This window comes from Paramormyrops kingsleyae, chromosome 10 (assembly GCF_048594095.1).
Source record: "Paramormyrops kingsleyae isolate MSU_618 chromosome 10, PKINGS_0.4, whole genome shotgun sequence".
Taxonomy (NCBI): domain Eukaryota; kingdom Metazoa; phylum Chordata; class Actinopteri; order Osteoglossiformes; family Mormyridae; genus Paramormyrops; species Paramormyrops kingsleyae.
In genome coordinates this window covers 27,475,756-27,490,184 of record NC_132806.1, presented here as the reverse complement: position 1 = coordinate 27,490,184, position 14,429 = coordinate 27,475,756, and the positions used below count along the sequence as shown (strand labels likewise).

Below are 14,429 nucleotides of genomic sequence, written 5' to 3'. Positions count from 1 at the left end.
AGGACAAAGATGACATAGGTAGGACCTGGAGGGCGTTAGTATGGAGTTGGAACACAGGTGTGTGCATGCGTGTGTGTGTGTGTGTGTGTGTGTGCGTGTGTGTGTGTGTGTGTGTATTCGCATGTTCCTGGGGCCATGTAGAACTGCACAAAGTTCAGCATGTTGGAAGCAGACTGACCTCATAGATGAGAGTGTGTGTGTGTATGTGTGTATGTGTGTATGCATGCGTGTGTGTGTGTGTGTGTATGCGTGTGTGTGCGGTTGTGCTGATGGGGTCAAAGGGGCACCTCCTGGCATGGTCTGCGCTCTATATCACACAAGCCTTACGCGTTATTGCCTGTCTAATGTACAAACTGTTATATCCTGGGTTTACATCGGAGAGGGACGCCACATGTCTGCGTATTTATGGGAGGAAAAAGTGTTAATTTATATTAGAAATGAACAAGAAACTATTTCACTCAGTTTTATATCTGACCAACCACAGTTTTAGTTTATATCTGAGAGACAAATCACTGTGTAAATTTATAACAGAAAGAAACTGGTTTATATACAACTTTTATATCTGAGAGACAAATCACTGCTTAAATTTATATTAGAGAGAAACTGGTTTATATACAAGTTTATACCAGCGGGACAAATCACTGTTTAAAATTATAACAGAGAGAACCTGGTATATATATATAAAAGTTTATGTCTTAGAGACAAATTACTGTTTAAATTTATAACAGAGAAACTGGTGTACATACAAGTTTATTTCTGAGAGAGAAAGTGCTCTGCTTAAGTTCATGTCTGTGCTCACTGTAAACACAGATTGGGCATATTAACACCCCGCATATGGGCACTGGGGGGGTTCACACACACACACACACACACACACACACACACACACACATACAGAGGTTTGTTATTATGTCTTTGTGGGGACTCTCCATTCACATCAATGGGGATAACTCTAATCCCAACAGCCCTAACCTTAACCATAAGTAACCAAACGAAATATGAGACTTTTGGCATTTTTACTTTTTTGATTGCATTCACAACTCTTTGTGGGGACCCGAAAAATGGTCCCCACGACATCAGAATAACAAGTTCTTATTACCTTGTGGGGAACATTTGGACCCTGATAAATGTGATAATTAAAGCCTCGATGGACAGTTTGGCCCTAAATAAGTGGGAAGAAGAAGAGGAGTGAAAAACCAAGTGAAAAGTTATGGTTGTCCAGTTAAGTGTATGTTATTCAATGCCATTCAGTTTGTAATTTATGTAGTGCTTCTAACGAGAAGCATTGTCACCGAGCACCGGACCCAGGGTCCCCAGAGAGCCACCCTAGGAGGCTGTAGCTGGGAAAACCTCCCAGGAGACCCTAGACTTATCTAGACTTATCTTCCTCCTGCTATGTTTCATGGCTTTTAAGGCAGGGCAGTGTGTGGTTCAGTGGATTAGGATGCTATGGTTGTGATTGGAAGGTCACCGGTTCAAATCTTGATTTTGCTATTGAGTTCTTAAGTAAGAGCTGTCGCACCAGGGACTGTTTGATCATGCTTTTTCAAGTTTATCAGTTCAAACTAAATTTCCTTTGGGATGAATAAAGTATCTATCTAACCCTGAGTTTAATTTCCAAATAAGGTGATCTGATGGGTTTTAGAGCTTGTCGTGGTCTCAGAGTTTGTTACAGATCCTCCCTGTATCGCGGGTTCTGTACTCGCATTTCCCGTCCCATCGCTCGTCGCCCTGCTAGGCCGGTGGCTTGGTGGGCATGGAGCGCGTGGCGGGGGAGGGGGAAGGTGAGGGCATACATGCTCCGTGCTTCCAGGCTGACGCCGGTCTCACCGGTCTCCGCTCCGCCCGTCCGCAGATAACCAGTTCCGCATGTCCATCCTGGAGCGCCTGGAGCAGATGGAGAAGAGGATGGCGGAGATGACGACCGCTGGCTGCCGGCAACAGACCCCAGGGGGCCCTCAGGGGGGCTCACGACGGATCCCAATGCCGCCAGACCCCGGGGAAAGGACTGGGGTGGCCACTGGGGTAGGGGAGCAGACCCGGTCACAGGTAGGCACATGTGGGAATGTGTGTCTCTACACTGAGATGCACGCACACACACACACACACACACACACACACACACACACTGTGGCCTCCTTTTCTTCCCCCAGATCTGTGTGTGGGGTAAGCAGCTGGGAGAGTGCATGGGGGAGGGGGGTGAGGGGCATGCTTTAACCTGTATCCCAGCATCATACTGTCAGTGCACAGCTAATTTAAACTCCCAAATCCCTTATAACCCTGTAAGCCCCCCCCCGCCGGCCCCCGCCCTCCCCATCCCCGTTAATGTTCCGTTCCTTCCATCGCCGGCACTTGCCCCCCCACCCCCCCTCAGCTGTTCCTTCACCCTCTTTCTCAGTAATACCGCCTTGCTCCCTGTCACACATTCTTAGTGGCCCCCGTCTTGCGTCAAGGATAAGGTGGGCGAGTGGGGGGGGGGGGGGGCTACGGAATAAGAACACGGAAGAGGTTTCTATTCTAGAGGGGGGAAAAAAGAGAGGGAGGGGGGGGGGGGAGAGAGCGACAGGCACGGATTTAATGTTTCCTATCAGGTGACCCTCAATGGAAAAGCGAGCGGGACTCCGAGCGCAGGAGTGAAAGCGGAGAACGACAGGAGGGCGGAAAAAGGGAGGATAGAGATAAGGGGTCTAGAGAAAGTGCCGCGCGGACAGGGATCGGCCTTAAAATAGCGCTTAATTGTCCCGTCATGAGCTTACAGGCAGACACTGGCAGCGACTGGAGTTAAAGACTGTCACAGCGTCTGCATGAACTTTAACGTTAAGGCCGCTTCATATTGTCAGATCTGTGAATGACATTATGATGTGATTTATTCCGGTGCCCTTCGGTGAAATCGTTTAGCCTGGTTTATAAGAGCGGGTAACAGGTCTAGGGTGATGTCATGGATATTCACAGCCCAGAACAGCTGTTGAGAGAGACTTAGGGGTGGTTTACACTTTTGTTTTTTTCCTTTATGCCGTTTTCCGCCTGTAGTAGACGGACTCCCGTTACGTACTGCCCAAACGGGCCTCTCTTATGCATCATGCCAGGTTCAGAGTAGAGTTGTCTGGCTCAGCAGGTGTGAAACTCCGTTACGTCCGTGAAATCTGACATTACAAACAAGCCAGAAAAACGCAGTACAAAAATACACATGTGAGATACCACATAAGCTAGATAAGAATATTTGCATCCATCAATCATCCACAACCGCTTGCCTGGTGCAGGGTCATAGTGAGCTTGGACCCTGTCCCAGGAAGCAGAGGGCCGGGGGCCAGGGGACACCCTGGACAGGATGCCAGCACATCACAGGGGACACAAACCAGGGGCAATTTACAGACACTAGGCCTTGTTTTTGGAGTGCAAACGTAAAACAGTACAAGTGCTTTTTCACTGAGACGTAACATGATCCATTAAATATACAGCAATATTGGGGCTTTGCAGTTTCCCTGCAGTCAGAAGGATGTTCCATAAGCATTGTATAATAACGTTGTTTCATGCCACGTCGGGTTACTTATTTGATGGCTGCATGATATGTTTAGGAAGTATCCACCACCTCCTGACTATAATAAATGCATGGAAAGAGTTGATTTGTCCTTATCCAACACAATAACTTCAATACACTTGTAATGAAAAGTCAATAAAACAATATTTTATTGTCTCATATGTCTTTAAATGACTTAGATGCAAAAATAGTCACCCTCCTGGGTCAATAGCGCGTACACTCACTGGCCACTTTATTAGCAAATATCTAATCAGCCAATCATATTAAAGCAGCATTGTGTATAAAATAATGCAGATGCAGGTCAGGAGCTTCAGTTAATGTTCACATCAAGCACCAGAATGGGGAAGAAAAGTGGTTTAAGTGACTTTGAACGCGGCGTGGCTCTTGGTGCCAGACGGACTGGTATTTCAAAAACTGCTGATCTGAGATTTTCACATACAGCGATCCATAGGGTCTACAGGAAATGGGTAGAAAAGAGAAAACATACAGTGAGCAGCGGTCCATGCCTTGTTGATGGCAGAGATCAGACAATGGACAGAGTGGTTCAAGCTGATGGAAAGGCAACAGTAACTCAAATAAGCTCCCGTTACATCCAAGGCGTGCAGAGCATCTCTGAACGCACAACACGTCAAATCTTGAAGCAGATGGGCTACAGCAGCAGAAGACCACACCCGGTGCCACAGCTGTGTCAACTAAGAATGGGAAACTGAGGCTACAGTGAGCACAGAGTCACCAAAATCGGACAATGGAAGAATGGAAAAATGTCGGCTGGTCAGAAGAGTCTCAATTTCTGCTGCGACATTCAGATGTAGGGTCAGAATTTGGCATAAACAACCTGGAAACATGGATCCAATGCAGGCTGGTGGTGGGGATGTAATGGTGTGGGGGATGTTTTCTTGGCACACTTTGGGCCCCTTAGTTCCAAATGAGCTTTGTGTAAATGCCACGGCCTACCTGAGTACTGCAGTTGATCATGTCCATCCTGTTATGGCCACAGTTTCTAATGGCTACTTCCAGCAGGATAACACGTCATGTCACAAAGCTCATATCATCTCAGACTGGTTTCCTGAACATGACAATGTTCTCACTGTACTCAAATGGCCTCCACAGTCATCAGATCTCAACCCAAGAGCACCTTGGGATGTGGTGCTGCAGCAGACTTAGACCATGGAGGTGCAGCCACTGTGTGATGCTGTCATGTCAACATGGTCTGAGGAATGTTTCAAGCACCTTGTTGAATCTATACCATGAAGAATTAAAGCAGTTCTTTTTGTGGATTTTCCTGATGAACTTTTGAAAATTTTATATTTCGGATTTTTTTTCCCAATTCCTCCATACAGAAAAGCTCAGACTGTTCCAGCATAGATGGAGAGTGTCAGTAGACCAGCCATACCACAGATTTAATAGCCTTTTCCAGAATACCAGCCTCCTTCTTTTTAAGCTCTCCTTCATAGTGTTTCAGGTCATCATCCTTAGAGTCGGCCCTTTTCCACATTGGCTACTTTCCCAAAGGGGCCAGATCTGTGAGGCTCTGAAGCAACTGAGGTTCTGCTTCTCCATCAGTTTGGTAGCTGGCCTCTCACTCACGTCACCGTCGCCTTTCTCGTCCGCTTTGGTAGGACGGCCCCATCTTGTTTTTTTTACATGTAATCTTCTCCAGCTTTTCTCCCTTCCTGACTTTGTTCCAGAGTTCCTTGGGCAGTTCTGTGATCCTCATGACAGCATGAAGGATGTTTCGGCTTCAGCTGTGAGACCTAACAAAGTCAGGCTGGCCGAATAAAGAGAATTCCAAATAAAGTCCATACAGTGTGTGCTAATGAAAATGAAAAACACCTGGCTAAATTTAGATTGTTAATACAAAAGGGGTGATTACTTATTACATGTGATTTTCTGGCTTTTATTTTACATAAGACCACTTCCATTTTCAACTTTTCGGGTTGCTTTAAATAAAAAGAAAATTCCACATATATATTTTTAAATAAAACGCAGCAAAACGAGGCATGATCAATGGAGGTGGATACTTTCTGAGGGCAATGAAGGCATGCTTCTCTTCTCAGACTTTTTTTTGCATAATTTTATTATATTTAAATATGTCTGCTTTAATGGCTAAACATCCTGAATTCCCCCTATCAGTCAGGGTCCTGTTTTGAGCAGAGGATTGTGGGAGTATGTGAGAGGATGATGGCAGGGGGCCGCTGGGGTGGGGGCAGCGAGAAGCTGCTTCATTCAGTGCGACACCGTGGGATGACCCTGCTTCACCTCGCTGCTGCCCAAGGATATACCCAGCTCATTCACACCCTCATACACTGGAGGTAAAAAAAACACCCATCTCATTCACATGCTCATACACTGGAGTTATATAAACACCCAGCTCATTCACACCCTCATACACTGGAAGTAAAAAAACACCCATCTCATTCACATGCTCATACACTGGAGTTATATAAACACCCATCTCATTCACATGCTCATACACTGGAGTTATATAAACACCCAGCTCATTCACACCCTCATACACTGGAGGTAAAAAAAACACCCATCTCATTCACATGCTCATACACTGGAGTTATATAAACACCCAGCTCATTCACACCCTCATACACTGGAAGTAAACAGACACCCAGCTCATTCGTACCTTCATACACTGGCGGGAAACAAACACCCAGCTCATTCACACCCTCATATGCTGGAGGTAAATAAACACCCAGCTCATTCCCACTCTCAAACACTGGAGGTATACAGACACTCAGCTCATTCACACCCTTATACACTGGAGGTAAATACATCTGACATATGGTCATGTACATATGGTTATATTCAGACACAGAACCCCATAGCTGAGATGCTCGTGCTTAAACAAAACACACTGTATGGCATGGTACTTACGTTTGTCTCCTCTTCCTTCAGGAGTGTGAACTCAGACAGTCTGGACCTGGAGCAGGAGGTGGATCCCCTCAATGTAGACCACTTCTCCTGCACACCCCTGGTGAGGCTGCTGCTTTGGCGTGTTTGCTAATGCTCTGTTTTTCAGCATAACAGTATTTAGGGCTATACTCTGCTTTCATTGCAATACTGGCAAGTTTATCCCAATACATATTATGTGTTGTGAAATAATTTCCTCATTTTGGTTTTAAAAAGATGTCAAACTACAATAACATGTTGTTGCTTTAGATAATCGAATTTCTCTGCAGCTTAGTGGTTTCCATACGTTTTTCCCCCATGACCCTGACTAAGATGGATGGATGGACATACCTCTTTCCTTTTCTGATTGTTTATCTGTATATAATCAATATTCCTTTTGTACCTCAGATGTGGGCTTGCGCTCTTGGCCACCAGGGGGCAGCAGTCCTCCTGTATCGCTGGAACAGTGTGGCGCTGGGCATCCCGGACTCCTTGGGGAGGCTGCCCCTGGCTGTGGCACGCTCGAGGGGCCACACCCGCCTTGCCTGCTTCCTGGAGGAGCTTCACTCGCATGTCAGGGAGACCACAGACCCTGCCCAGGACCCAGGGCCCAACTTGAGCCACAGCAGCACCCAGGCCCAGCTGCCCCTGCCAGCGCTCCCCCCCTCCCCCCTGTCAACCAGCCCTGACACCGGTGAGTGATCAGCCTGGACGCACACCCATATGTATCTGAATTGCACTTTGATGTTTTTGTCATTTCCAAAACATTATGTACATATAGAAGAATTTTATGTATGTGCCCTGGTTCTTGTTCTTCTCTGTTCTCCAGGTCTCATAGGTTCTTGTTCTCCTATGTTTTCCAGGCCTCACAGGGTCTTGTTCTACTCAGGTTCTAATGGCCTCACAGGGTCTTGTTTTCCTCTGTTCTCCAGGTCTCACAGGTTCTTGTTCTCCTATGTTTTCCAGGCCTCACAGGGTCTTGTTCTACTCAGTTCTAATGGCCTCACAGGGTCTTGTTTTCCTCTGTTCTCCAGGTCTCAGAGGGTGTCGTTCTACTCAGTTCTCCAGGTTTCACAGGTTGTTGTTCTCCTTGGTTCTCCTGGCCTCACAGGGTCTTGTTCTCCTCTGTTCTCCAGGGCTCAGAGGGTCTTGTTCTCCTCAGTTTTCCAGGTTTCATAGGTTCTTGTTCTCCACTGTTCACCAGGTTTCACAGGTTCTTGTTCTCCTTAGTTCTCCAGGTCTCAAAGGTTCTTGTTCTCCTCGGTTCTCCAGGTCTCACAGGTTCTTATTTTTCTCTATCCTTCAGGTCTCAGCTCCTCCAGCAGCCTTGCATCCCCCAGCGACCCCCCCTCCCTGTCCCCAAGCTCCGCCTACTCCAGCGGCTCCGTGCCCCAGGGCTCTCCCCTCTACAACTCGCCTAACCCCATAGATACCTTGGACGCCTCTCAGCCCACCCCCTCGTCCCCTGCCACACCCCTAGCCCTGCCCATGTGGGGGGACGCTTACGAAGCCAGTCGGGCTAAAGAGAGTGCCCCCCCAATGGAGTACGAGCTGGCCCGCAGCCCCTCCCCACCGGCAAGCCCCCAGAACAGCCGACACTCTCGCTTTGAGGCGGAGCTGCTCAGCTACAGCGAGAACGCAGAGAATGAGGAATACGTGGAGGACCTGCAGGTGAGGCACACACTGGCCGTCACAGTGACCTCACAAACACCCGTCTGGCAAATGCAGTGAGACATTAATGAGTTACCGTCCTCCCACAGGTTGACATGGCGATGCTGGCGGAGCAGATAATCGAGGCCACGCCGGAGCGAATCAAGCAGGAAGAGGTTCCTTGGGGGGCGGAGTCTCCGCTGAGGGAAAGGAGGGACAACCCCGCCATCCATGACACCCTGCCCTGGCTGGCCACCTACCTGGACACAGTGGACAACATGCCAGTCCCTCCCCGGTACGCAGGGAAAGAGCCTCAGTACCCACCTCCCTTGGGCTCCATGTCGGTGTTTCCCTGGTGGTCTGGATTTTCCTGCTGAGGGGGGTGTCTTCGCAGTGCAGTTATTTCAGTCATAAGTTGACCTTTTGTAGGTCCAGGGCGTCGAGTATTATCAGACGCTCAGCACCCCATGCCATAAACTGCTCCAGCGACTGCACTCGGGCCGGAACCTTCCGGCCGGGACTGAGAGCCTGAGGAGAAGCTTCTGCCCCCTGGACACTGGCACAATTAACACCAGCAATTAAAAACAAACAAAAGCTATAACTGCAACCTGCAGCTTATTCTCTTATAGTCTTACAATCATCTTTACTTTTTATATTTCTATCTTTATTGTACTTATTTTGTTGACTTACGTTACTTCATTTACAACACTTTATTTGACGGGGCACAAATATTATAGTATTATGCTATTGCTTATATATTAATTAACCACAATCTAAGTCTGTTTCATAATGATCTCATGTAGATTCATCATTAATGAATCGTGATGCATGTTTTATCTCAAGCAGTTACTATATATGTTACTATATCTGTTAATACTGTAAACCATTGTGAACTACTGAAGGAACAAGTGATGAACAACACAAGTGAAATACTGATCTCATGATTGTTCATCATTGATGAATCGTGATGCATGTTTTCTCAAATAGACTATATTTGTTCATGATTTGTTCATGATTTGTACTTCAGTAGTAACTGATTTATTACTAAGTATTTGTGCCTTGTCAAGTAAAGTGTTACCTAATTTGTTTATCCTCCTACCTTGTTTACAGTCTGGAGTAGCGGTGATTTCCTTTCACTAATGCTGTACCACGACATTCATGCACGTGACAAATACAAATCTTGACTCTTGATCTTTTGGGATTTCCTTGATGTATGGAGACTGATGGGTTGTAGCTCCCAATGCCGTAACCAGGGTGACGCTTTCCCCCCACCTAGGTGTGTGTGCTGCAAGGCCCCTGTCTCGCGGCCCCCACAGCCCCCGTCGCCCCTGGGCTCCCTGGCCCTCCAGCACCTGCGCCCCCCCGGCAGTGCCACCTGGGCGGAGTTCCTGAACGCCTCAAGCAGCGGCCGTGTGGAGCAGGAGTTCGCGCTGCTGACGCTGAGCGACGGCGAGCAGAGGGAGCTGTACGAGGCGGCGCGCGTCATCCAGACCGCCTTCCACAGATACAAGGTGCCCCCCACGCTTCGTTTGCCCAGCCCTGCTGATGGCCGAACAGTCGCAGAGATGCGTCCGACAGAGATTAATAAACTTCCTCTCTTCCCTCTTCCTCCTCCCCTCAGGGCCGGCGTTTGAAGGAGCAGCAGGACAGGGCTGCGGCCGTCATCCAGAGATGTTACCGGAAGTACAAGCAGGTACGCAGCCTGAGTGATCCTGTGTTCGCATGACCCCTGTTACGTAACACTGCCAGGTCACATGACCCAGCTATATGACACTGCCTGCTATCACGATCCAGTCATGTGACACTGTCAGGTCACATGACCCTGTCAAACGACACTGCCTGATTAGCCAACCCATTCACATGATACTGCCAGGTCACGTGACCTGTGACAAAATTTCACCTTGGATCCCTTCCACTTGTTTTGGCACTTTCAGTCTGATGAAATACAAGTCCCATGTATGTAAAATTTGCCCTCCACGGTAGGGTTAGGGGCTCCTATAAAGTGCCAGACCCCTGAATCTGCCAGGGTTTCCATGCCGTCTGACGGCCATGACTGTGAGGACACATTGCATTCTCATATATCGCGGACCAGCACTCTTGTCCTGTCACACTTTGTTATATATTTCTTGTGTTGTGTTGCACGGTCTATGGAGAGCGTCTGTGTGCCTGGTGTGTGGTTTTAATTTTTCCTTTTCTTGCCCATGACTCTCTGCAGTTAACCCAACGCTAATTATCCATGTATGTGTCTCTCCCTCCCTCCATCCCTCCCTCCATCCCTCCCTCCCTGCTCCGGCTAGCTAACATGGATAGCGCTGAAGGTAACGTCTAACCTCGTAATACCCCCTCCCAGCTGTCTGTCACATTGGGCGTGGGAGGCTTATGGGACACCTGGCATGAAAAAAGCCTCACAATACTGACCTACGCATTTATGCACGCAGGACACACACATACACACACACACAGGCAAAGTCACAACCACCCAACGGAAACGCAATTACTTACAGTCATAAAATGAGTCATGTTGCTACAGCCCCATAGAAGCAGGACATCTTACAGTGATCTAAGCAGCATTCACAGTCGGCATTTCTGAAAGGAATATAACTCTGATTGCTGTTGTCTGAAGGCTTTCATGCAGCACTATGACCATAACTAGATTCTCGCTAAATCCCCAAGATGCACACGCATATACACCAGTGACACCAGCAGGATTTTCCAGCACCATCACGCAGTGCTTCCAGTTTGCCCTTTGCCAAACCTTCCAAGTGCCACTTCCTGTCCTTCTGGATGCATGGCGGGAAGTACTACTCCGCAGCTACTAACACTGGTACTGATTACTGTGAGCGTCGCCATGTCGCCCGGGAGCGTGCTGCGCTTTAGCAACCCGGTAATCGGTTTCCCTCCTACCCGGTCGGACCCAGTACGCCCTGTACAAGAAGATGACGCAGGCGGCCATCTTGATCCAGAGCAAGTTCCGCAGCTACTACGAGCAGAAGAAGTTCCAGCAGTCGCGGCGGGCGGCCGTGCTCATCCAGCAGTGCTACCGCAGCTACAAGGGCTACGAGCGGCTCAAGCAGGGATCCCGAGGACCGAGCGCCCTCAACCCCAAGATCAAGTGAGGGTCCGGGAGAGGGGGGCGCCTTCTACTCACAGGCCGTCCGTAAACTGGACGACGTCTCCAGTGCACACGCCACTTCACACACTGTACACCATCCCATACTATCACTGTACATTCACACTTTATTTTAAATATTTTGTTATTAATATTTCATTATTTTTTATTATTATCTTATTTCTTCTTATCTTTTTATATCAGTGTTGTATTACACATTGCAGGAAGCAGGGGGAAAGGCATTTCACTGCACAGCTGTACAGTGTATGCACTGCTGGGAAGGTTAACTACTTTGGGTACTTCATCATAGTAATAACTTACTACATTTGATTATTTTTTGCTTACTTTTATAATAAATGTTTTAAAGTGGGTAATAAAACTGAAAAGTTCCAGTCGCTTTGCTGAGCTGCGCCGTCTGGAAGGATGGCAAAAGCAGGCGCTTCTGCACGACGAAAAGATGCAGAGTAATAAAATGAATGTTCCAGAGCACAAATCCAGAACATACTTTGAGTACAGACCAGACCTGGTACCAGTGCTGTTTCAGCCTCTGATCCTGCCTTCTCTCTGCCCATCCCTCTCCCCCCCCCCCCCCTCCCAGGGGATCATTCCTGACCAAGAAGCAGGATCAGGCAGCTCGCAAGATCATGAGATTCCTCCGACGCTGTCGCCACCGGTAACGTCCCTCCCGGTTCCTGAAAATTTCACTCCCACGTATTCTGACCCGCCCCCTCCTGGCCCATTTCCATATCGCCCTCCTCTTCCGCCTGGCCGTCACGGCGTCCGCAGTCGCGTTCACTAAAGATGTTTGTCTGTGTGTGTGTCTGTAGGATCAAGGAGCTGAAGCAGAGCAAGGAGTTGGAGAGAATGCAGAAGAGAGGCCTTACTACTTAGTAACACACCCACACACACACACCCACACACACACACACACACGTGCAGAGGCCTTAATATTTTATCACACACATTCATAGAGGCCTTACTACTTAGGATAGCGTACAACTATACATCGGGGCCTTAGCAATTACTGATCTGACATACGTACGCATTCACTCACACACACATACATACAGTCTACATCCGGGCTCTCAAAGTACTGGCCCACAGAGCGGAATGTAGTAGGCCCACAGAGCGGAGATGGTATTAGGCCTATATGGTCCGAGACATGTGATTCATTCTTTATTAAATCCGGCCAGCAGATCAATCGATCATTTTCCACAGAGTATATAAAACGATATAGTGACACTCTGCAAATCACCACTGCTGTCAGCGAGCCCCCCCCCCCCCCCCCCGTCAGGACGGGTTTCACCGCCCACACCCACTCTCCACCAGGGCTGTGCCGAGTCTGTCCTAGTTTCTGCTTACCATCTGTAATGGTGACTACAAACACTCCACAACTGGAGTAACTCAACGTGTTGAATTTGGTCATTAGTCCTCAGAAATGCTAATCAGCATTCAGGAATGTTGTGTAAAATGTTAGAACAATAATTGTATTCCTTAATTTCAAAATCTAATCTAATGACTTAAAATATTTTTAAATGTTTTACCAAACATGGAGCAAATTGCATAATTTCCATTGTTCCTTACTTTGCCTTTCTATTTTTAACGGTTCTTCTGTACAGTCTAGTGCGTTTTAATTGCGCACTAGCTAAATTTTAAGGGTGGTCTGCAGTCCCCGAATGCCCCTGAGCTAAGAGCCAAATCACAATCACTGCCGTGCCGTAAAGACCCGGAATGCGTGTAATCGAGGCTGATGAAACTCCAGCGGAATTATTATTCGGAGCACTCAAGATCCAGCAGGATTTATGGACCAACCAGAGCCAAACTTATTTCGAGACCCATTTTTCATCCGTTTTATCAGCCGATAAGCGCGTGAGATGCCAGTTCTTGAGGTGGACTGGAGACACCTAGCGATTCCCGTCCGCCTAAGGCGGAGAGATAACGCCCTTTTGGGCGACTCGCGAAAACACGTTAACGGTGTGGCTGCCGTCAAATACTTACAATGGAAAATTATATCACAGTTTCACTATAACAGTGCCGTAGTGAAGAATTGTTTTTAGAGAATCTGCTTTTAATGGATTAGATGCTCCTTCCATTTTAATACTTTCGCCAGCTTACATTTAACACCTAGAGTTTAAAAAGGAGTTAATTTGTTCTTTTCCAGTTTGTTTTTGTGATTTTTGTGAATATAGCCTATAACAGTACTTAAAAATAACCAGTAATTAAATTATGGTATTTCAGAGATTCGATGCTAATTCTCTAGGGTGTTTTTTTAATTGTACTGAAAATGACAGAGATTTGGTCTAAAATGGCATATTCAGTTGTTTACCTTTTTTTAAATCATGACAGAGCTGTAACGTTACTAAAATATAAACTGGAATGGTAATTTAAAAAAGCGTAGCCCCGGCATTTCCGCTAGTTTACTAATTACCAATTTAGAATTTCCCCGTGGTGTGAATTCAGGTTAGTTTTACAATCAATAAATGTATTATAATCTGGTTTATAATCCGTGCATATGAGAATCTTGGAAATATTCAGTCAAAAAAGAGAAATAGTGTTGTATTGTAGATAGTAGTTGGACATAATGATTGTATCAGAACTGAAATATAACCAACGTGCATTAAATGTAAATAGGCCTACCGTTTTAAAAACCGATGGTATATTTAATATACTAAACGTGGTCGCACGGCTTGGTTTCATAGCACTGATTATACCGGTGATTCGATCGTGGTTTTTCCGAACGAGATTCCGCTTTTACGTGGCTTTTCGTTTGGTTTGTACAGCCGGCAAATATCTATATATTTTACTGCTACTATATGAATATTTATGACGCATAGTTAATTTTTTCTTTGTTTAGTTATTTTCCCCAATACTACCGATTTGTTTATTGACTTTTTCGTAGACGTCTAAGTTGTTTAAAAATTATAATAAATACTTACTGAATATTATCTTCCTTTTTGTCACGTGTCAGCTTTCAAAGTGAATGGCATGCTGCCCATTTTTGGTTCTCCGTTACCGAATACCATTACGATGTTTCATTTATTTGGTTTCCTGTGATCTGTGAAACTTTTTTTTCATTCTTAAACAGAAGAGGGTCGACAGTGACGGTGACATATGAAAAACCTAATAAACATGCTGTCATTTCTGGGATGCAGTGAGTGAATTTAATAAGAGTCCCCCGCTCATCCCAGAGGACTGATCGCGTTATATGGCCAGGCCGCGTTATCCTGGGAT

General features: G+C 46.7%; 1 protein-coding gene across 4 annotated transcripts in view; it reads left to right on the top strand.

Annotated features, from left to right (window-relative positions):
• Positions 1–14,143, top strand: part of LOC111836358 (calmodulin-binding transcription activator 2-like) — a 32,682-nt gene extending 18,539 nt beyond the window's left edge. For 3 of the 4 annotated variants that reach the window (XM_023797507.2, XM_023797508.2, XM_023797511.2), the window contains 12 exons: positions 1,856–2,049; positions 5,672–5,850; positions 6,446–6,524; positions 6,848–7,133; positions 7,746–8,110; positions 8,200–8,384; positions 9,366–9,600; positions 9,711–9,782; positions 10,387–10,407; positions 11,008–11,201; positions 11,797–11,871; positions 12,026–14,143. In XM_023797507.2, coding sequence (XP_023653275.2) covers positions 1,856–2,049; positions 5,672–5,850; positions 6,446–6,524; positions 6,848–7,133; positions 7,746–8,110; positions 8,200–8,384; positions 9,366–9,600; positions 9,711–9,782; positions 10,387–10,407; positions 11,008–11,201; positions 11,797–11,871; positions 12,026–12,089 — 1,949 coding nt within the window. In that variant the 3' untranslated portion in view covers positions 12,090–14,143. The remainder of the gene's footprint in view (positions 1–1,855; positions 2,050–5,671; positions 5,851–6,445; positions 6,525–6,847; positions 7,134–7,745; positions 8,111–8,199; positions 8,385–9,365; positions 9,601–9,710; positions 9,783–10,386; positions 10,408–11,007; positions 11,202–11,796; positions 11,872–12,025) is intronic. The other variant, XM_023797509.2, reaches the window with a different exon arrangement.
• The last annotated feature ends 286 nt before the right edge of the window (positions 14,144–14,429 follow it).